Source organism: Nesoenas mayeri (assembly GCF_963082525.1).
Source record: "Nesoenas mayeri genome assembly, chromosome: 9".
Taxonomy (NCBI): Eukaryota; Metazoa; Chordata; class Aves; order Columbiformes; family Columbidae; genus Nesoenas; species Nesoenas mayeri.
The window spans coordinates 25,541,056-25,562,301 of NC_137557.1; the positions used below are offsets into that span (position 1 = coordinate 25,541,056).

The 21,246-nt window shown below is 38.8% G+C and overlaps 2 protein-coding genes across 6 annotated transcripts in view; one reads left to right on the forward strand and one right to left on the reverse strand.

Moving 5' to 3' along the window:
* The window catches only part of RHBDD1 (rhomboid domain containing 1), a 28,071-nt gene extending 16,152 nt beyond the window's left edge, over positions 1-11,919 (forward strand). For all 5 annotated transcript variants that reach the window (XM_080350042.1, XM_080350041.1, XM_080350044.1 and 2 more), the window contains exon 7: positions 9,529-11,919. In XM_080350042.1, the coding sequence (XP_080206168.1) occupies positions 9,529-9,647 (119 nt within the window). In that variant the 3' untranslated portion in view covers positions 9,648-11,919. The remainder of the gene's footprint in view (positions 1-9,528) is intronic.
* Positions 11,920-17,901: 5,982 nt separating this feature from the next.
* Positions 17,902-21,246, reverse strand: part of COL4A4 (collagen type IV alpha 4 chain) — a gene marked incomplete at both ends in the record, with an annotated part of 63,185 nt that continues 59,840 nt past the window's right edge. The window contains 3 exons of the mRNA XM_080350115.1: positions 17,902-18,165; positions 18,782-19,068; positions 20,828-21,016. Of these exons, the coding sequence (XP_080206241.1) occupies positions 17,902-18,165; positions 18,782-19,068; positions 20,828-21,016 (740 nt within the window). The remainder of the gene's footprint in view (positions 18,166-18,781; positions 19,069-20,827; positions 21,017-21,246) is intronic.

A 21,246-nucleotide genomic window follows, 5' to 3' on the forward strand; every position in this document is an offset into this window, starting at 1 on the left:
TCCCTGTCCTTATCTCGACCCACAAGCCTTGTGTTTTCTCTCCCCTGTCCAGCTGAGGAGAGCGACAGAGCAGCTTTGCTGGGCCCCTGGGCATCCAGCCGCGGGCAACCCACCGCAGAGACTTCTCCCGTTTCAAAGATTCATTAACCTATTTTTTTAAAGCAAATACAACTGTTGCTTTAAGCTTGCATCTCTTGTGACAGTCACCTAGAAGGCAGAAGTGCAGACTTCTAGGGAAACTAGGGGGGTTTAAAATGATTTTTTTAATGGTTATCTTCATTTTTGTGTTGAACTTTGTTCAAGTGTAATTCTATCTAACTGTCGTTCAACATTGGGAAGCTAGAAACTTAAATTCTACAGCAGGATTATTACTGTAATATATTTGTTCTAGAAAAGTTTGCAGTCTGAGCAGTCCCATTTCATTCAAACTGTACTGAAAACCTTAGAAGATAATGAGAATCTTAGCTTTCAAATAAATCAATAAAATAGCATTTAGTCGACCTGGTTTGTCAGCAGAAGACAGTGAATTAGTTACTGTTCATGCCGTCTTAGGAATTCTTAAAATTAACATCATATCAATAAGCTGTCTTACCGAAGGACTAGACTTTGGGAAGGAACGGCTCTAAAATGAGCTTTATGGTAAGGAATACTTTTATTTTACTGTCATTTTTGCATGACATTTTACATAATTTTTAACATCGAGCTTGAGAAAGAAATCCTTGAAAGCTTTTAATATTAAACATGCTGAAAAGTTACCTGCAAGAATGAACCGTGTTTGTGGGTTTGCTTTTTCTTGAAGCTATAAAGGAAACAGTGCAAATAAATGACAATATCATGAGAATATGACTAGATAATATGCACTTTAAAGGCTTTCATGTATCAGTGTGAAATACCTGCAGCTTTCATTTGTATCCTTAAATAATCTACATTGCTATAGCTAAGTATTTTTTATCTGCTGCTTGTTTCTAAAGAAAGGTAAGGATTCAACTATAAGAGGGAATATATTCTTATTTGGAGAACGCCCTTTGGAACATGAGAGAAGATGTAAATAGCATCTCTAGGTATATCTCGCCGGTAGATAACTGTAGCATACCAAGTCACGTTTTTAACTTCAGTTTGAGACAACAGCATTTCTTAAGACTATGGTACTGTTTGGTTTTGGTGCTCATTGTAGCTTTTAAGCCTCACAGATAAGTGAAGCTGAAAAATGTATCTTTGTATATTGTTTGCAGTATAGTTGAGTGTGATCAAATATCTACATAGATCTTATTTTCAGTGGTCTAATTTTGCGCCCCTTTCTCCTGCCTGCTGGAGCGCTTCAGTTTGGAAAAGCAAGGCTTTAGAGATGAATTCATAAAATAGTTCCTTAAACAGCCTGCTTAAAAGTGAAGCTTGCCTATAGGCAGATGCCTTATTTCACAAAGAAAGTAATATAGAGCATGTAATTGATCATACCTGTTTTAGTTACAGAAAGGATGAGATGAAATTCACTGTGCTAACAAGCAATTAGGATATTCTTCCTGTCAGTTAGTTTGAAAAATAATTAGCTTGAGTGATCACTGTCCTTTGAACACAATACATTTTTCCCTAAAGAATAACATTTGCAGTTGCTCGCAATTACGGGGCTGATAAAGCAGGTGACATGACTAAAAATGACGTAAAATAATTTGAAAGAGATAGCTAAATGGATATAATAACAGGTACCACAATAAAAAATGTAGGGTGCTCTTACCTTATTAATAGCTTTGTTTTTTCTTTTCCATCCATGAGGTTTAAACCATCCACAATTGCTCCATTCCTTGGACAAAAAAGTGTTGTCGTAATTTTGATGTATTTTTTTTTTTCAAATGCAGTTATTAGGGTTTTTAGCTCCCATAATGTCCCATCACGGATTTGGAATGTTGATGCATTGTTGTAAATCGCAGTGTTAGTATCCTACTAAAGCTATTACCGGAGTCAGTGGCATAGTACAGTTTCCTGGGATCAGTTGTTGTCCACGACTCAAAACTAATTTTTGTTAAAACAGACATTAAATTTAATTACTCTTCTATATTCCTGTACATGTGTGATCTAAACCCACCATACAGGTACTGAATTGCTGCTTATTGTGCATTCAGGCATTCCTGAACTGCCGCTCTAATGCTATATCCTGAACATTTCTTACATCATAATTATAATAGGTATCTAATGCAACCAAAGAAATGACTAGGCTTGTTTATGGGATTTATTTAAGCGTCATGTTTAAGACTGTCATAATGATTTAGGTCCATTTACTAAAAGGAACTGTTATTTATATTCTTTCATTCCCAGTTTTAGATACGTTGCCTCAAACAAAAATCAGTTCAAACAGTATTGTTGGGTGTTTTTTTCCCCAAAGCAGTGGGAGTTTGTACAAAAATTTCATTCCTATTCTCATAATTCTCTCTTGGTTACAAGTTGCAATAATTCTTCGTTTAGTTAAGTCAGGAAAATAATTTTGGATTTAAGAGATCAAAGCTTTTGATATTTAAACAATATGATTTCGCTGTTATGTTAATATCTATGGCTGCCATTTTTGTTTAATACTAGTATGAGCAACTTTCCTTAATGTAACCCCAGTAATGCCGTAGCTCTTCTCCATTGTTTACTTGCTGTTGTGCTCAGAAGTATCTTGATTAGTGTGGGATGTGGGTTGGGATTTTTGTTGTGGTGGGTGTTGGGATTTTCTGCGAGTTGAACTTGGAAGTGTCTGTTTTGATCGTGTCATGGTGAGAATCCTTTGCGAGCTTGTGTCTCTGCACTAAGGAGTTTTCCTCTTTTTTAAACACATACACGATAGTCTATAATCTGTGATTAAAGAGAAATACCTGTAAGTCTACTTATAGATATTCCTCTTATATTTTATAATGAAACTCTCTATATGCATTTCCTTAGTTCCAATTTAAGACAAAAACAACCTCACCATCCTCTTCAAGTTTTTAGATGGCCAAGTATGGGCTAGTCATAGGTACATATGCAATAGTATGGAAATATCTAGGCGTTCGGCTCACCTGTTCTTTGCATTTTGAAGGGTTCCCATTTTTGTTTTACTGAGTCTGAACTTTTTGCTAGTTATCTATGGAATTTGCCAAATCCAAATCAGTACATTTTTAATTTCTGTGCAACGAGAAGCATATCCAGAATTCTATTATAAATGTTCGCTGAGTGTTATCCAGAGTTCTGTTACAAATATTTAATGACTGCATAGCAATATTCTTCCTTCTGTTGCTTCATAAAAATAGTGACTAATGTAGGATAAATCAGGTTTACTGAAGATTAGAACCCAAAATGTCCTGATTCTCTTGATAATGGCCATAAAAATAAGACAAAACAAAGCACTACTAAGCCTTTCACCATGAGCTTATTTCTTAAAATGGAACCACAACCAATTAGCACCTGTGAAATACCATGGTATAAATAATAGTTCTTTAAAGAACTATGCTTAAGCTTTGTGCTTAAAAAAACTGCACTCATGTCTTAAGTTTGGAGCATTTTAGTGAGAGTTTTGTTGTTTGTGGTATTTGATTGGTTTATTTTTTTTAAAGCAATGCTAACTTGGCTCAGATACTAAAGTGCAGATAATAGTTTAGGACTAATTGTGCTTGGTTCAAGAAGATACATGGGGTACTTGATCATTGTGCTTAACTTTTTAAATTGCGTAGATTAGCATAACTGGGGAAATGAGTTTCTCCTTTGTTTCCACTGTCTCTTCCTCTTGTCCTTAGCGCTACACATCTTATGTCATTTCTCCTACCTTTAGGTTTATTGTTATTATATGTGAATCAATACAGACAATGTGGCGTTCTAGTAGAGGCACAATCTACTTTCAGGAATAGTGTGTGGAGAGCATTCCTGCAGATGTCTGAGGAAAAATGTACTAAGAGAGTGATTTGATGGACAAATCAACACCAGAAAAACGTTGTGCAAACTGCTAGTGATGCTCTTTAGTAGTTTGAATTCTTTTCTGTGTTTTGTCCATTACTCAGGAGCTCCCTGTGCAAGCTCTTTCTCTTGCCTTTGAAACACTTCTGCATACAGAAGAACTACATACAGAGGAAAACTAGTTCAGCTGTTTATTAGTAAATTGGAAGACCTGTGTTCTGTTGAAATATCATTAGCAGAAACTTTTTATCGACCCAATGTACATTTATATAAAAGTTGGTTATGCGAATGGCTGAGACTATGTTCCCGTTTCTCTCGTTTGCCTTTCCTGAAGAAGTCCTGTTTGTCATCACAGACAGTATTGCCTGTAGTTCCGGGCTTACTTGGGCGCAGTGTTCCTGAGCTACCTGTTACAGGGATTAAAAGGCAGATGCTATTAATTCAGAAACAGGGCTTCATTCCGCATGGCTGATAAAGTGCTTGCACTTCTTTTTTTCATGATTTTTCACTTCAATGATAATATTGACTTGTACACTGGGAGTAGCTTAGAATGTAATTTCAGACATAGTTTGACCCCCTTGTACAGTGTATATTTCAAGACTCTTTTGCTCTGTTTTGTCTTGGTATTATTTGCTTCACCCTGATTTGCCCTGGATTGTAGCACGGTGCTGAGGTTACTGTATTCCATATTTAACGTTCGGAAGGTGATGGCTTCTTCTTCATCTGTCATTCCATCACATGCTTTTTGGAAGCACTGCCTGACGAGTTAACTTCCTTTGATCTTTAGGCAACGCATTGACAGGGACATAGTTGTGCTTGGGTTCTGATAGTTGCTACAAAAGATTTTGATGTAAGAATTTCCATAATGATTAATTTTGTTTGCATTTTAAAAGTATATAGTACTGATACAAAGTATTTATTCAGATTTTCATGCTAAAATGTATACAGTATGCTGATTTTTTTTTTGAGAAAATCATTTGCGATTTTTGCAAGCGTTCTAGAAAGTGCTGCCCATGCAGCTTTCCTTTGGATGGCTTCCTTCTTGCAAAGTTTCAACTGCCAAAGACAAAATAGGAAGAAAATGCTTTATTAAATAAATAGTTGAATCTTTGATGGTAGCTAGAGACGTTTTTCTTATATTCGCACTACATCCATTATAAAAGCATAGTTTGCCTATGGAGGTGGGTGCTGTTCTTGGTATTTTGATCCAAGGTGTAGTGACAGAAATGGGAATCGTTGACTTCAGAGGTATCTGGATTTTTCCCCCGCCCCTTGGTACCTTGAGCTTTTTCATAAAGGAACAAAGGTTGTTCCTTTCCCAGTGGGTTTGTCAGGGTCCCCCTGCTGGAGAACAGGCAGTTCTGCCCCCCAGCTGTGGGCACCATCAGCAGCAGCTGTGTGGGGGCTGCATCACAGGACTTTGTTCCCCTGTGGAGAGCGCGGTGGTTGGAATGGAGCAGCTCCCGTCTGCGTTAGTGTCCCCAGTCCTGGCACTGGGAGTCGGGCATTGTTTAGAGTTGCTTTTTTGTTGGGCACGTTGTTAGGCAAGCAGAAATGCAGTCTGAGACAAGCAAAGGGCTTGTTTGCCATATGTAATTATATGTATATTAAGATTCTTATGAACGTTAACAAGCTTACTTTGGGGATGCTGCTAGTGGTAAACTAAGATCAATGAATGTTCCAAATCTTGGATTTACCCATGATTTACTATTTTAACTCTTGTTTTATCATTGGATTAATTCTATAGACTGAATGTAGTTTACATTTTGTTAATTGGGACTATCTTAAAAATTATGTTCTGAATCTTTCTGAATAAATTTCTAGTAGTTTCAAGAAAACTATATATATCTCCATATTATGTCTTATTGGCCAACACTGTGGCTGCATCCTTGTGGTTCTAAGGCCATCTATGTTCTGGTTTGCTTCTCTTCTATACTTTGTTTTCTGTCTGGAGTCTCTACCTTGCATTTACATTGATAATTATTTTGGGCGTTACATAGATTCCCTGTTGAAGTCTGCAGCAGTAGGTTTTAGGATTATGCTCTGAAGGAATACATAGGACAATTTTGTCTTTTGTAGTCCATCTAATGTGACTGTGCAATCTTGTAGACAGACAGGAGCAAGCTCAGCTTGCCCTGAAAGCTGCTTGGACACGAGCCAGCTCTGATCAACAAAGTCTTAGTTTCATTAGCTCAAGAAGTTCTGCGAGCAGTTACATGTACCAAGCTTAAGTACAGACAGATGTGATCCTTTCTGTGAAGGGTTTATTAGGCACCAGCCTCGGCTGGGTGTTTCACATGTGGCTCACAGAGCATTGCAAGATGGCCCTGAATGTCGGCACTTGTTAAGCCTTTCAGTGACTCGGCAGAGGATGATGTAGAACCGTTTATATCCTGTGGTAGCACCTGCGTTTGATGGACCTGACATGACTTAAATCTAATTTCAAATGTGTTTTTTAAAGGGGGAAAAATGGTGATCCAGACCAGCGTAACTGGGGACTTTTTATTACATAGCTTCAACTTACATTTAGTCAGTTTTCAAACAGATTGCTACGACCAATGATACTATAAAGGATGAGTAATAAGTTTATTTAGTAATTTTAAAATCAACTTCATGTGAAGCAACATTGGGATGAAAATTAGAATTTAGTTGAAAAAGTAAATATTCAGTTAGGTTTCAGGATACTTTTAACAGCAGTTATAAATAGCAAAACAAAGCAAATTTGCCTTATTCAATAAAGAAATTACTGTTTGTATTTAAACAATTTGCCAAAATCATTTGCCATCCTGATGGTATTTGGGATTTTTGGAGTTACTAAGGCTCACTAGGTAGCACTTTATTCAGTTATTTGAAGATTAATATAGACTTCATTTTCATTTTCCACTTTATTTCTTTAGATGAACAAGTTGACTGAATAAACCAAAGTGTAAAATCTCTTGCGGAGCGTGAGCTCAAGAGGCAATAATTGATACATGAGGGCAGAAGCTGTTAAAAATTGTCATTTCTTAATGGCCCTTCTAGCACCAAACCTCAAGAAAGAAGACCAGTTTAGTTGTCTTAGGAAACTCGATTGAGAACAAACAAAGGGAATAGTCAAAGGAAAATACAAATTAATATATAACTCTGCAAGAGGAGGAGGGAGCAAAGCAGAAAATTAGTTGAACTTCACAATGTAGTGCTCACGTCAGAGGGATAAAAGCTGGGAGGAAGTTGACTTATACAAATGTAATGTCTTTGTTCACAATAAGTTTTGTATCCCAGATAATGGCAGAACGGGCAAGGTCTTCCAAAGAGGTTGGGACAGACTAGAGAGCTGGGCAATCACCAGCCCTGAGAAACTGAACAAGACCGATGGTCTCTATGCACGTTACCAATGTCCTGTTAACAACTTTTTCACTTGAACAAAAGTTCATTATTTTGGTGATACGGATACAGCAAAGATGAGACTTAGAGGCATGATTAAAACAAATTCTAAAATCCTCATGTAGGAAGGGATTAAGAGACCCATATTTAGTCTTAGTCATCTCTTCTTTTAACAAAACAAATTACCAGGCCTTTTGGAGGGCATGGTGTGTGTTTCTCAATTTTATCATCTCTTCTTTTAAAAATGAGAGACACTGTGTTCAAGATTGTCATGTGCTCTTCTAACAATCCAGCTGTATCCGGATTCATTGCATGTTATTTTCATTCTGACTTCAGCAGCCACAACTAATTTCCTGCTAATTTGATGATTTTCTCTTTGTCAGCCATTCCAAAGCACAGCACAGAAACAGTAATTAGACTGGTATTTCTCTTCTTCACCAGTTTGTGTGCAAGTCTGTGGATGAAGAATATCAGCACCAGCACCAGGAATAACAGCTTGCTTCATATCATGACAAAATTATTTCATGCATGGACATAAACTTGAAGGGCAGTGTTAGAAACAATAGTGTAGGTTATGAAATGTGCTCTGTTTGGAGCTGAGTAGGACAAAAAATGGAGAGTGGTAAGTGCTAAAAGCCAAATCTGTCAGACTGTATAGCACGTCCGCATTTTGTAGAGGGGAAAATGAGGGAATAAAAGCAGATTTGCTATTTTGTAGCTTTTCTTCAACTGTAGTTCCTGTCTGGCTTCTAGTGCAACACAGAACAGTGGAAAGGCTGCTGGGGGTGTTTCTGTGCTCTTTCTAGGAGCCTCCTGGTCCTTCTAAGGTATGAGAGGAGGAAAAATTGTGTTGTACTTGCACTGCCTTCCCTTAGGAACCTCTGTACAGCTCAATAAATCAGGATGTAGTTGGTTACACTAACCTTAAGCCTTGACTGCTAATTGGGTGGAAGGTATGAAAGAGCTGCAGCAACCCTGGGCGTTTGACTCCAGCTGCTCCCTGCCCTCCGGTTTCCTTCTTCCAGTTCCATGTGCATCAAACATAGCTGCTTGGAGAACGCTCCTCTGTTTCCTCAGCTGAGAGGCACGTGCTCGTTCATGGTGGGGGGAAATGGTAAAAAGGAAGGAGGATCGGTGTTGTCACCTTCATTTCAGGCTGGCTGTGGTTAACCCCATTTGTGGTTTTGCGTGCTGGCTCACCTTTGCGGCGGTGCTTAATATGCCTGTGGGGGCTGTACATTCAGACTAATGTACTGTCATGCTTAACTACACCAAGTATTTTAGGCACGATAAGCATTTTTATTTAACACGTGGATTAAAATGCTTAAGATCATTAAAGCTTTACCTGTATTACACTAATACAGGTTTATTTAAACTAGTTGCAATTACAGTGATTTTCTTGTTTTGCTCCAAAGCCCTATAATTGTAAACTTACACAAAAAATAACCAAACCCAACCCAAGCCACAGGCACAGAGTGACAGGGCAGGTGTGGGGGGCTCAGTCTTCCACATTCACAGAACACAGTTCTAGTTCACCATAAAATGAACTTCATGCTGTGTAATGGTTAGAGTTGTGTTCTCACATTTTTGTGCTACATCCTTTGGATTTGTCTATCATCAAATGTTATTGAAGTATTTAAAATACTTCAAATACAATCTTAAAATCCATTAGTCTTGACGTTTTTGCTGATGTGCTGAAAAGATCATGTTTCTTTTTTGCACAGGTGTCCAGGTGCTATTCCAGTTGTAGCAGTGGCCTAACTACCATGTCTGAACACTGGCTTGGACATATTTTGGTTAGATCAAGTGTTATTTCATTAATATTCCCATCATAATTGGAAAAAAAAAAAGTGTCAGGGAACTAATTTGGGTAAAAGGATAATTTAAATATATACATGAGTTTTGCAGTCTGAGATGCAAAACCAAATGCTTGTTTTGCCAGAAGTAACAACTGAGGACATGTAAAGGGTTTAACAATACACTGTATAAAGTAGGAATCGTGAGAAATGTAACCTCCCAGGTTAATACTTGTTAGATATTTGGGTGTTCTTTTGCTTGCGGTTTGTTCGTTTGGTGGTGGTAGGTTGTTTTTCAGTGGCTTCAAAAGCAGTTGCTGGAAGTTGTGATTGCCCTGGAACCATCAGAATTAAAAACATTCAACTCGTTAGTTTCCTTTTGGTTGTGATCCTTTGGATTACAGGACATACATGCATTTTGCTCATATTGCAGAGCAAAGTAACAGTTGTTTTTCTTTGTGTCTTGTAGATTTTGGTGGAGCAACGTATAATAATGAGCGGCGACCCTATGGTTTTTGGTTTCCACCTGAGCGCCGTTCAGAAGAGGAAATAAGAAGGCACAGGCTTCGTAGGTTTGAGAGACGATGAAGTTGGCAGATGCTGAAGTGAAGTGCTATTCGAAGTTATCAAAATATTTGTAAATATATTTGTAATGTGCAGATTCATTTGTAGTCCCTTTTCCTTTTTTTTGTTTACTGCTAGTTGCAAAACCGCAGAGGGTTTTCTGAATTCATGCTCCAAGTTGGGACTTGCATAAAAAGTGTGAGATAGGAATCAAAATGTGATCTTTGGCCATCTTAATGCACCTTAAATATGGCAGAAGACTGATGGTTTTACCAAACTGGCTTCTTTTTGTTGTTGTTTTTCCTTAAGTTCTTTTGTGTAACTTCAAGAACTCCTTGGATTTTTGACCGTGGATATTCTCAGACAACAGGTTTTCTTCATCCCGCACAGATGGAAAACAACTTTAAATTTTCTATAGGACTTTAAACCTATGCAATTTTTCCTTAGAAACCTTGCTCTGTTTATAACCTTCCTTTGTCTGTGGTGACCAACTGGGTTTGGGGTTGGCATGTGAAATGCCACTTGAAAAGATTGCTTTGATGACAGCACCTCGATCAGATGAGTCTGGGCTTAAGCTCTTCCAAACCGTGTGAAAAGCAGGTGCAGCTGGCCTTATCCTAAGAGATTATTTAATACGACCTTCGGTGTTGCAGTCTTCCTTAAAACATCCCATTTTCCCTAGAGCTTGTATGTGAGAAAACAGAGTTGTAACTACTTATGATTTCCTAAAACCTTTCTAATATTGATATTTTAATTCAAAAAATGCTTCCCTTTGTGGAGTTGCAATAACTTGTTAGTTTTGTTGAAGGGGAGGTGGATATGCCATATAAAGAATATATTTATTTAATAACTTATACTTCTTTAAAGCCTCTGTTTCACTTCTTAAGAAGGCTTGGAAATGGTGTTAGGTATGTGCTGTTCATGAAACTTTTGAAGTTCTGCTGTTTCTCTGTCCATGTCTCATTTGACATCCATCCTGTGGAGATGTCACCTCAGCACAGGCTGCCTTGAATCCTTCCTTTTCTAGAAGAGGTTTCTCTACCCGGCTCTGGAACACTCGACAGGAGACCAGAGAGCTCAGCTGCCGCTTTGGATGGACCCTCCACTCGCCGCTTGTCACCCAGAGGCTGTCCTGCTGGTGGCACATCTGCCTATTCAGTGGCATTAAATAGTAAACCTGAAGGCTTTTAGTTCTGGTGTCACTCTGAGAAATTACTCATTGCTCAGGCCTTTTTTCCTCATAATAGAAGAGATTCTTCTGAAATTTGGGATGCTATTCCATAACTTTTTCAGTCCTGGAGGGGTGTGGTTGCACAAGAACAATTTGATGATTGGCTTTTGGCACAGAACTGTTGGAATCTCCTCAGCACTGATTTAATAGAGCAGTAGGATGAGCAATTTAATGGTTTATTTTCAGGTACATGTGGTCACCAGTCTGTGCTTTATGAAGTCAACTTCTCTACGGAGTTATAGTTTGAATGTAAAAACATAGTCCTGTATTTTTCATATGGAAAAAAATCCTGGAACTAAGTTTTTGACTATGCTCTTTAAATAGAGAGTTCACCTTCTGGTTGTCACTGATGTGAGCAGGGGAAGCTGTTGTTGGCTGAAAAATGCACAAGCAGTTCTTCCTGTCCTGTGCCAATCACACTTTTACCAACCTCCTTACACCTGCTGTTGTTTCTGTGCCAAGAAGCAGCACAAGGTTGTTACACCAGCTGTGGGGCTCAAGCTTCTGAGTGCCAGCAGACACAACTGCAACGTGACTTGGGACACGCTCGTTCAGGTGGTGTAAGAACACTGTGAATATTCCGCAAAGCGTTTTCTGGATTCTAAGACACTTTGTACATAAGGAACACTAATTTTTGTTGTGTCCTTGGTTGTTTTATTCTATTGCTCCTGCACACAGAAAACCAGCAGATCATTTTATAGCCGGCTACCTTTTCTATGCCCAGTAAAAAGAAGTATCAAAAAAGTGCATACAGTTTGCATATTTGTCTCAGTGCTAATTATGTGTAAATGAGGAGGAAGTATCGTTGTTTCCTCTGACTCATCTTCTAGTGCTCTGGTCAAAAGTTTCAGAGTAACTTGCTGTGCCTGTTAAGCTCTGTTATTTTAATTCTTTAAAACCACTGGATTAGCCACGAGTCGGTTGAAAAATATACTTAAGTAAAATTATAAAAAATAATTATTACAGTTTTAAAAGCACTTGTTTTTGTAAAGTGAGGTTAGAGATCCTTGCCTTTAAATATTCACCAAAAATGTCAGTACTAATTGTTCAGCTTTTTTGTATACAAAATTGAAATAAACATTTTTTTTTTACCTTTAAAACTGGTTTTTGTTTTAGTAATTAATAAGGCATATATTTTAAATTACTGAGCGGCCACCCTGTTGTCAGAAACGAAGACTCGTGATACCAAGGGTCTTGATAGATTATGGTGAGACTCATTTTGTTTCTTTTTAATTTAGTGGATGTTTTGGGTTTGGACTATTGGAAAGTTCTGCTGCTTGGTAAGTTTATTAACAGGATGATTCCTTAGTAGGATTGTTACCAATCCATTGGTTCGTGTTTCCGAGCTCCGATGAAGGTGGGTGTGAGCTGCCGGTGCGTTCCTCACAAATGCTCTGCTGCACTTTATCTCTTCAGGGACAAAACCCAAGGGCCATCCCGCAGCCGAGTGTCCCGCGTTGCGCGTTCTCTGGCACTGTGTGCTGCCCGAATGGCTCTGCGGTACAGTGAGGGTTCTTTAAGAAGACGTTGTTTTGCATGAACTATTTTAGCATCTGAAGTTTGATTCCTTTGTTGCAGGAGCTGTGATTTCCTGTGAGTTTTTCATACTTTTTCTAAACTCTGTGATCAGGTACCATGTAAGAAATTCCACCCCTGTCATTAATCTTAATCAGCAGACTTGTTAACAGGCACATTCTTGAAATTTAATGGTTGAATGACCTAACATTACTGCTGATAGAAAGGAGTTTCTCACAGTCCAGAATTAAGATGTGGTGAAAGAACTGGCTGTTTAACTTTTGCAAGTCCTTTCCCTCTTCTGTTTTGTGCACAAGCAAATTACATGTTCTTGCTTTTTTTCCTGGCAGTACCACTTCTAACGGGAGATAAAATGCCCTTTGAAATACCGAGAAAACGGTATTCGTGTGTGTTCCACACTACAGTGGGAGGAATTGTGCTGGATGAGTGTAGGTGGAAACAGTGTCTCAACAGAGGCTGCAAACAAGATCAAAATCTGTCCTGCCCCACTTACATTGACATCTTGGTGCAGGGAGAAGTGTTTGTGGGGTAAGGGGGTCATGTTGCTTCTGTTCCTCCTTTCAGGGAACTCATTAAGCCTGAAGCTTTGTTTTCCATGGTTCCCTTTCAAACAAGGTTTGCTTGTGTGCTGAAAATCAACATCAGAATTTCATGGTCCATGTTTAAAAAGCTTGACTAATGCCACCTTATTTAATTTCACACGCACCTTAAAATCACTTCAACAACTCTGTTGGTTAAAGAGTGTAGTAGGAGGCAGTGAGGGGACTGGCCACTTCAGAGTTTTGCCTTTGAGTTGTTTGGTTTTGTTTGAAAGGGAGAATTTAACTCTTATCATTAGATAATATTTATTCATACTGCATATATGCAGCTAAGGAAAAAACAGCCTAAATGTTGGTTCATTAAATTAGTGATCCATATAGAAGTCCATGGAATGGTGATGTGTCTGGGGAGAGAAGGAAATTCTGTATTAAAACAGACCTTGCCAGAAGACTTATTTTAATTGAGCCAAGAAAGTCTTGGTTTTGTTAGCTCTTATGCTACAAAAACAGAAAAGAAGAAAGAGGCCGTACCTGATAGAGGTGAAGTCTTTGTATCAACAGGCGTTATGGCAGATGACTTAGTTTTTATTTTTACATGTACATTAAGAAGCTTAAATTGCAGATGATAGAGCAAACCAGCTGTGAGCATTGTTAGTCCAAGATAGTTATTCTGACCAAATGAAGGCAAAATGACTTTTCTACTCTGTAATAATTACATGATTGGAAATGCCTGCAGGACAAAAGTAACTTGTTATCTGTTCTTCTCTTTAATTATGACACCCACACATGCTAAGTGTATATACTGTTAAAGACAAGAATTAACAACTGTCAAACCTTTAAACCTCCTGCTTGTATCTGGACCAGGGAACTCAATAGGTGTACAATGTCTGAAAAATGCACAGCAAATCTGAGTGAAACTTGAATGAATGGCTTAAAAAACAGCTGAGGCACAGCTGCATTTGTCATGTGATGGGAATAGGTGTTGCAGTTCATTTTCATTTCTGATTCTATGACTGAATTGTAACAGTTTTCACTTAGCACTGAATGACTAAGTGTGAATCACACTTGAACAAAGCAGCTGGCTGACATACTCGTGTTTATGTGCTGTAGCTTCTTGAAGGAGCGTGCAACATGAAGAACGCAGTCGTTCTATGGTTTTATTATAAGCCACTAATTGTTTCCTATGTATATTAAAAATAAATGTGTTTTCTGTATTTGTTACCAGTTTTCTGAAGGCAAGGAAATGTTATAATGATTCTGAGCTTTCCGTTGTAGAACTCTTTTCTAAAGGAATATCATGCTTTCTAAAAAGTCTAAATCTTGTAATAAATACTGACATCCATTTGCTCTTTCGGAAACTGTGAAAATTGGAGAAAGACCATTTGCCATGCAAATTTAATATGGTTTGGGTATTTCTGTTTACATGATGTACTCAGAATGGTGAAGCACTTGGTTTAGTAAAGATTGAGCATACATATGATAGCCGTCTTCTGCTGCATGTGAACAGTGAGCCTCCATCTCTTTTGTCCACTGGCAAGAAGAAATTGGGCTAATTTGCAGCAAAATGCACGTAAGCAAAAGGTTTCTAAACATGTATATAGTGAACTTTTCTAGTAGGCTGGGGATATTCTGGCATTTCCTTCTTTAGTCTTTTTGGAGCAGGTTAAACAAAGCTCTGTTCAGGGCTGTTGAGCAGGTAAGCAGTAAATGTTCTTGCCTTAGTGGAGAATGTTGGATTGGGTCTGTCACCAAACTGTTCCTTTCAGGACCTATAAGAGCCATCGCTAAGTCACTTGGTGTGTCCATGTTTTCCTTCCCCGTGGAACAAGTCAAGGAACGGCTCCTAAATCGCTGCAGTATTAACTACGGAATGACTTGTTTGCTGACTCTATTTTAAACTCAGTAACTAAGTACCCAGTTCTACAGCTGAGAAGGCTATTGTGTATTCTTTTGCCCAGTTAACAGGTGGATCATGTTGTCCCTAAAGAGAGAGACGCAACCATTGTGTTAACAATGTAACTCAAGTGGTTTGGGCAAGAATCTTTCATTTACATGAGTACAAAATGTGATTCAGCAACGTCTGATAAAACTTCAAAATATCTGGTGTGCAAGAGTCAAACTTTCTGTTTTCATTTTGTCCAGCAATTCCTTTTCAACATAATATCATAATTAGGTCCCATATGAATAATTTAGCAATTATTTTCTGCTTAGAGTCACTGGACACATGATTACAGAATTAAAGCATATACTGCTTTATACTTTGGTATTAGTTGCTTTATAACATTAAGCAATTTATCTGCTATTTTATTTTGGATTATAATAGCATAGTATTTCTGACAAAGGCCTTAGAGTCAGCTATGCATGAAACAGGAATTTGCCCACCTACTAGATATTCTATCAGTGGCAGCTCCTGTACCGTATGTTCTTATAGAATATATTAAAATGTAACTGGCACAGGTGCAAAACCTTTGTATCAAAATAATAGGAAAACCCAACTGTTTTACATGATTTTTTTTAAACCAACCAAGCAAGATGGTAAAGTGCCATGAAGTGACTTATTTAGATTATCAGCTATCACACGTTTTTAAAATTTTTCTGCGTACTTGCTCAAGTTGAGATGAACGCAGATTCAATTCCAAAATCCCATTTTATTCCATGTTATTTTTGTCCTATTATGACAAAGCTTGCAATAACATAGTGTATAAGGACTTCTGTACTGTTTACCTAAGTGCAGTTAGTACCAAGAGCTATGCTGTAAATATTCCCAGCAAAGCAACTGCCTTTCTCCAGAGAGTTTCTAACCTGAAAAGAGGCTGCAAATGAGTCACAAGGAGCTGGTGAGTACTGTCAGGAAAAGCTCATGAGACGTTCACGTGGAATTACCTGAATCCACTGAGGGAACGGGGACATGACCTGAGGAAGGTGGGTATTTGTCTGCTGTGAACACCAGTGGAAGCTGCCAGCCCGTTGTGGTTTTACTTGTGGCCTTTTTGGAAGCAGAGTTTGCACACCTCAAAGAGCAGCTGACTAAGGCCCGGTCCTCCCCTTCACAGGCTGCTTTCTTCGCACAGGAGTCTCCTCTTAAGCTACTCAGCACCTCAGAGAGTCGCTGCTGGTTTTTACTTCAATCTGGAAAGCTGCTCTTGCCTGTGTGTGGGATGCTGTCTGAAGCAGGACAGGATTACATTCTTTCACCTTGTTGAACGGCGGGGATTGGTGCCTCCTCAGAAGCTCCTGTGGCATGGCTGGTGCCCAGCGTGCAGCTGGGATCACCAAGGAGGGAACCGAGAGGTGCATCCTGTCCTGTGGGACCAGATGGGAAATGTTCCCCAAGACAGGTGGGGACTGGGACATGCCCCAGGAGGACTCTTGACCCTCTCCCAGGTGAAGAGCAGGGGGGTTAGTTGACCACCAAGGAGGCACAGCACATCAGCAAGGTGAGCCTGGTTTTGCCAGAAGGAAGTTGCGCAGTCTGATGTATTTCCACTCGAATGGACTTACCCTCTGACTGTTTTATTTTCCCCCGGCTGAGACTGGAATGTCTCCTTCCTGCTCTTTGAGTCTGGGTATCCAACTTTTAAATTGGCTGATCAGCCTGTTGTACTCGTGATGGCTTCAGAGGGAGTTTTCTTTGAATTAGGATTCTTGGACGTGGATGTTGCCCTGAAAATCCTTTTGCTGGGGGCACCTTTCTTGGTGAACACAAATTGAAATTAACAGCGCTGGAAAAAACATCTTATTCCGTTCTAGTAAAATGTAGCTTATTGAAGTGGTAAAAGGAGCATTTGTGACCCTTCTGCATGTGATGAGTTCTCCATTTTCAAAATGTTTTCAGTAGTTTAGCCATAATTCAAATATGCATTTAATAGCTCTGGGTTTATAGCTGAATAAAAGAGGTATATATGTGTTTAACATTTTAAAGAGGTGATTTGTGCTTTAGCTTATAAACATTTTAACAATCAATGCTTTAAAACATGAAAAACATTTCTAGAGCTATGATTCCTTAAAGATCTTAAAGCTGATGGTTCTTTCTTTTTTGGTGGTCTATAAAAATAAAAAAAAGGCAAAAAATGAAGAAAATGCATTGGCTTCAAGTTTAGACAATTGTCATAACATTTCTTAACATCATCACTTGGATAAGTTCACCCATTTTACCACCATGCTACTATTTCTTTACAATTAATATTAGAACCTGCTTTGTTTCTTCAGCTGCTTGGATTGGAGCTTGATTTAATTTAACTGCTCTAAGAAATTGATTGCAAATGTAAATATAGCTTTTTAAGGAGTTGTTATCTCAGCTAATTTTATTTTCTTACATAAACTGCTGTTAAATGGATTTGGAACTTTTTGCTTATGAAAGCCCAAGTAACAGTTCTTTTGTAGTTTGGTTCAGTCCTGCAGTGGTAAAAGACTTGGATCTTCATAGTTATTATTATGAGGTTTTTTAACAATTACATTTTCCCCTTCCCTCAGAAACAGCATGTGTGAGTTTCTTTAGCTTGGGAAATCCAGCTCTAGGGCTTTAAGACATTTCTATGTTTGCACATCTGTACCTATAAGGATAAATATTTATAATATAACATATAAATGCACATACTTTTCTTGTTATAAATGCCATTTCTAACAGGAAGTCCATCATCTTGCACAGCGTGTGTGGTTTCCTTGGTATTCTTGACTTGATTCAACCCTCCATGCTCACCTTGTTACCTGTATATTGTGGCAGAAGGCTCCAATGTGCCGGAATTTCATTTTTTTGAATTAAGTTGTTAACGGTAGATTTACTACCTGTAGATGTGTGTACATGGGTGGGTGAGGCTCAACAGATCCTTCATCTCTGTCTTGTGTATCCATTCAAACAAGAAGAACAGTGCTGCACACCTTCAAATATATTCAGATATTAAATACTGTTTAAACCTGTAGCACATTGTTCATCTTTATGCAAGTCCCCCTCCAGCAGGTTTTTCTTTGCTTGTTAGCCATGCCTCAGGCATACCTGGCATCTACTGATCTTTTTCCTCTGCTCTTGTCCTTCTTTAAGAGTTCCTGACAGGGGGGCTGATGCAAACTGCAGCTCGGGCATCACTGTTGTTAGCCAGAAACTGTATTCGTTAGCAAAGAACTGACACGTTCCCCGCTGGCCCTGGCATTCAATGAATGGTGCTGATCTGAAGTCTTCTAGGCAACTTCCAGGTGACATCAGAGACTGTCCACCACCCTGATCACCAGATCCAGTGTGCTGGAAAGAACAATGAAAGAACTTGATAACTGTGCATGAAAAATAGGTGAATTACATTAATCTGTCATTTTCTGACTTGATTTGCTTTTAACTGCACTATTTTTGGTGGTCTTAAATTGGAGTAAGTTGTCTTTGCTGGAGAAAATCTGAATACGCTCTGTAACGGGTTAATCTCAAAAGTCTAGAGCAGCTCACTTATTTTTCTGGTATTTATCAACTGAAGAAAACAGTAACCCAGGTGGATTCTGAACAATGCTGTTGTCTAAACTAGGGTAAATATAACTAGAGGATGGCATTAAAAAGACCAGGATCTCTAATTCTGAAAAGTGTGTCTTCGTGCGTTAAAATCCCACTGTTTATTAAAAGCAAGCAAGCAAAATCTTTGTAATTTTAAGAAATGTGTAGCGTAAGTCTATGACTTCAGTCTGTATAACTACAGCCAGGTTCTGCAGTTTGGAACTAAGCCTCATCTTGTTTCTTTTTGTGAACTTTCCTTTTTCATGTTTGCAAGACATTGGATAGTTTACTTTTCGGAGCTAAAAATACTTGAACCTTTGGAACATGAAACACTGTATGAAAGCAACTTCTATATATGATCATGTGCCCGGACTCTTACCATCAAAAAAGAATATCCTATCCAAAGGCTTCTCCAGTTGAGCGGGCAGGGAGGAATTGACTGATCCTGGCTGTGAACGGCCACCGCCTGAGCCGGGGCCTCGCACACGGCACATCTGCTGATGTATGGCTGGATTTCTTCTTCAGAAAGGGGCGTCATCGGCAAAGGAGCGGCACTGGACAACCAGTAAGACTTATCATTTCGACTGGCATAGTAACAAACTTGGTTGATGTTACAGTAAGCAAAGGGCATGGTGTTAAATACGGGAAGACAAGATCCTGCCAGACCTGAAAATAATAACAAATGATGCGAATTACTCCACTTCTTTCTAGGTAAGTTGAGAACAGTATTCTGGCCAATGTTGCCATAAACGTATGTAACAGGAGTTATTCACAGATCTTAAACCTCCCAGGCTCTTTACCAAAATGGCTAGTTCTATTGAAAACGAACTTTTTTTAATATCAAGTATCTTCCTTTGATCAATAATATTTGTGTCACAATCCGGTATTTAAACATGATGTAGTTTGTCACCATGGGAAACAGTTATGATAACAAATTTCTTAGCTGTGCAAACACTGAAAAATAAATTAGGCAAGAGGTGGTGGCTGGTTTAAAGGGAGATAAGCTACTTACGAACTCATTAGGAGCAGTGAGAAACCAAATGCCAATGCTCGTACATAGGAAAATTTTGTGAAGTGTGACAAGCAGTTGTACCAGTGCGTTAAGGTGAGTCTCAGGAGCTGTTCTATGGCCTTCCAGAAAGGTCTCACAGATTCTCAAAGTGAAATAAAAGGATTGAGGGATTTTGCAGAGCAAATCCTGCAAAATTCTCATCAGGCAGACATTAGTGGGAATTAAGGACTAGTACATACTTCAGAGGTGAAATTCTTCTCCTAGAACTGACCTCAGAACAGTTTTGTGATGACCTATTTAGTTAACAATAATAATCACTGCATATATGTTCTGCCTTGAACTTTGTGCATGATTTGTTATTTCTGTAATGCCTCAAAACCCTAATGCCTTCTTTAAAGACATGTGACATTTCTATACAGAAGCCAGTTTTGTTTGTCACTGGTAATTTTCTATTCAGATCTGGAGTGGCTTGAGTAAGGAAAATGCCTGCAAAAAGAATACACTGGTTACAGGAAACAAGGACTGACTTTTCTTTGAATTGTATTTTCACTACTGTTACAAGGTGTTCTCTTCCCAGCTGGCTCTCCTGGGGAATGCCCAATAGTGAAAACATTTCAGAACAACACTGCTGTACTAAAATCTCTCTTCTTGATACTCTTTTAAGCATATCTTTTTTGTCCAGCTTATTAGGTCCTTGATCTTTCCTCCTAGGAGGCTTCTCTGCTTCTTGTATAATGAGATAACAAGAATTCAGGAAATTTCTTCTGTGCAAATTGGAGCCAATCAGTTCCTCACACTGCAAGTCAGGTTGCTTTTTTAGACAGCTAATTTTAGTTGGAACAGTAGAAGAAGTGACCTAAGACACCAAAAGGAGCTGTCTTTAGGAGAAATTTGACGCTGTCTTTTCCAAAAAAAACCAGCTGCTGACTGATTCTGCTGCATGCATCTTCCGTAATTTTATTTGTAAAGCTTATATATATTATTGAACTGTAACCATCTACTTAACCAGCTCTATTTCCCAAGTTGCCTCTACAGTAAAAAGGAGAAGACCCTCCAGGGAGCTATTTCAGAGTAGCCAAATGAGATTCCTGACCTAGGAAAATCTCACCAGTGAGTTGGAAGACAGCCCTACTTGAGTGGCCAGGGTGAGTGAAACAAGCCACTCACCTCTGCAGCCTCTATTCTAAATTACTTAGAGAAACTTTTCATTCAACTGCATAGCAGGAAAAAGCCATTTTAAACGGGTCGCATAATAGGGCAGCATAACCAATTTCATTGTGATCAGTGTAAGTTAGTTTTGAGTCTGTAGAAAATAAGTGAGGATCCTATAGTGTGCTCCATTTGACTTTTCATTGTATAGATCACACTGTATTAGAACTTAACGAGAGCGCAGTTATATACCACAATACATACCAAGGTCTTGATTATGAGCTTTCTCTTGTCCTTCCAGGTACAGCAGACTATAGCCAGTCCATAATTTTGGCATCCCCTGTGGACAGAGTGGTTCTCTGTCTGACTGACTGTGCAGGATGAGCAAGAATCCACTCGCAGATCTAACATGAGGGCCTGGTGGTCCTGGGATGCCAGTCTGGCCAGGTGGACCTTATATATAGGAGAAAAGGTAAAAGGAATTTACTTGTATGAACACATAGCTAGTGTGAACTTTTCTCTTTTACTATATTTAAGTGTTCAGTAAGGAGTTTCTGACTGAGTATAATACAACTTCACAGCTTACCACGAGCAATAAAACCAGCAGTAGCCTCATCTTACCCTTCTGCTGGGAGAGCAATGAGCTAGATTGCCACTGAGTGCTTGCCAGTTGGCTTTTCTGT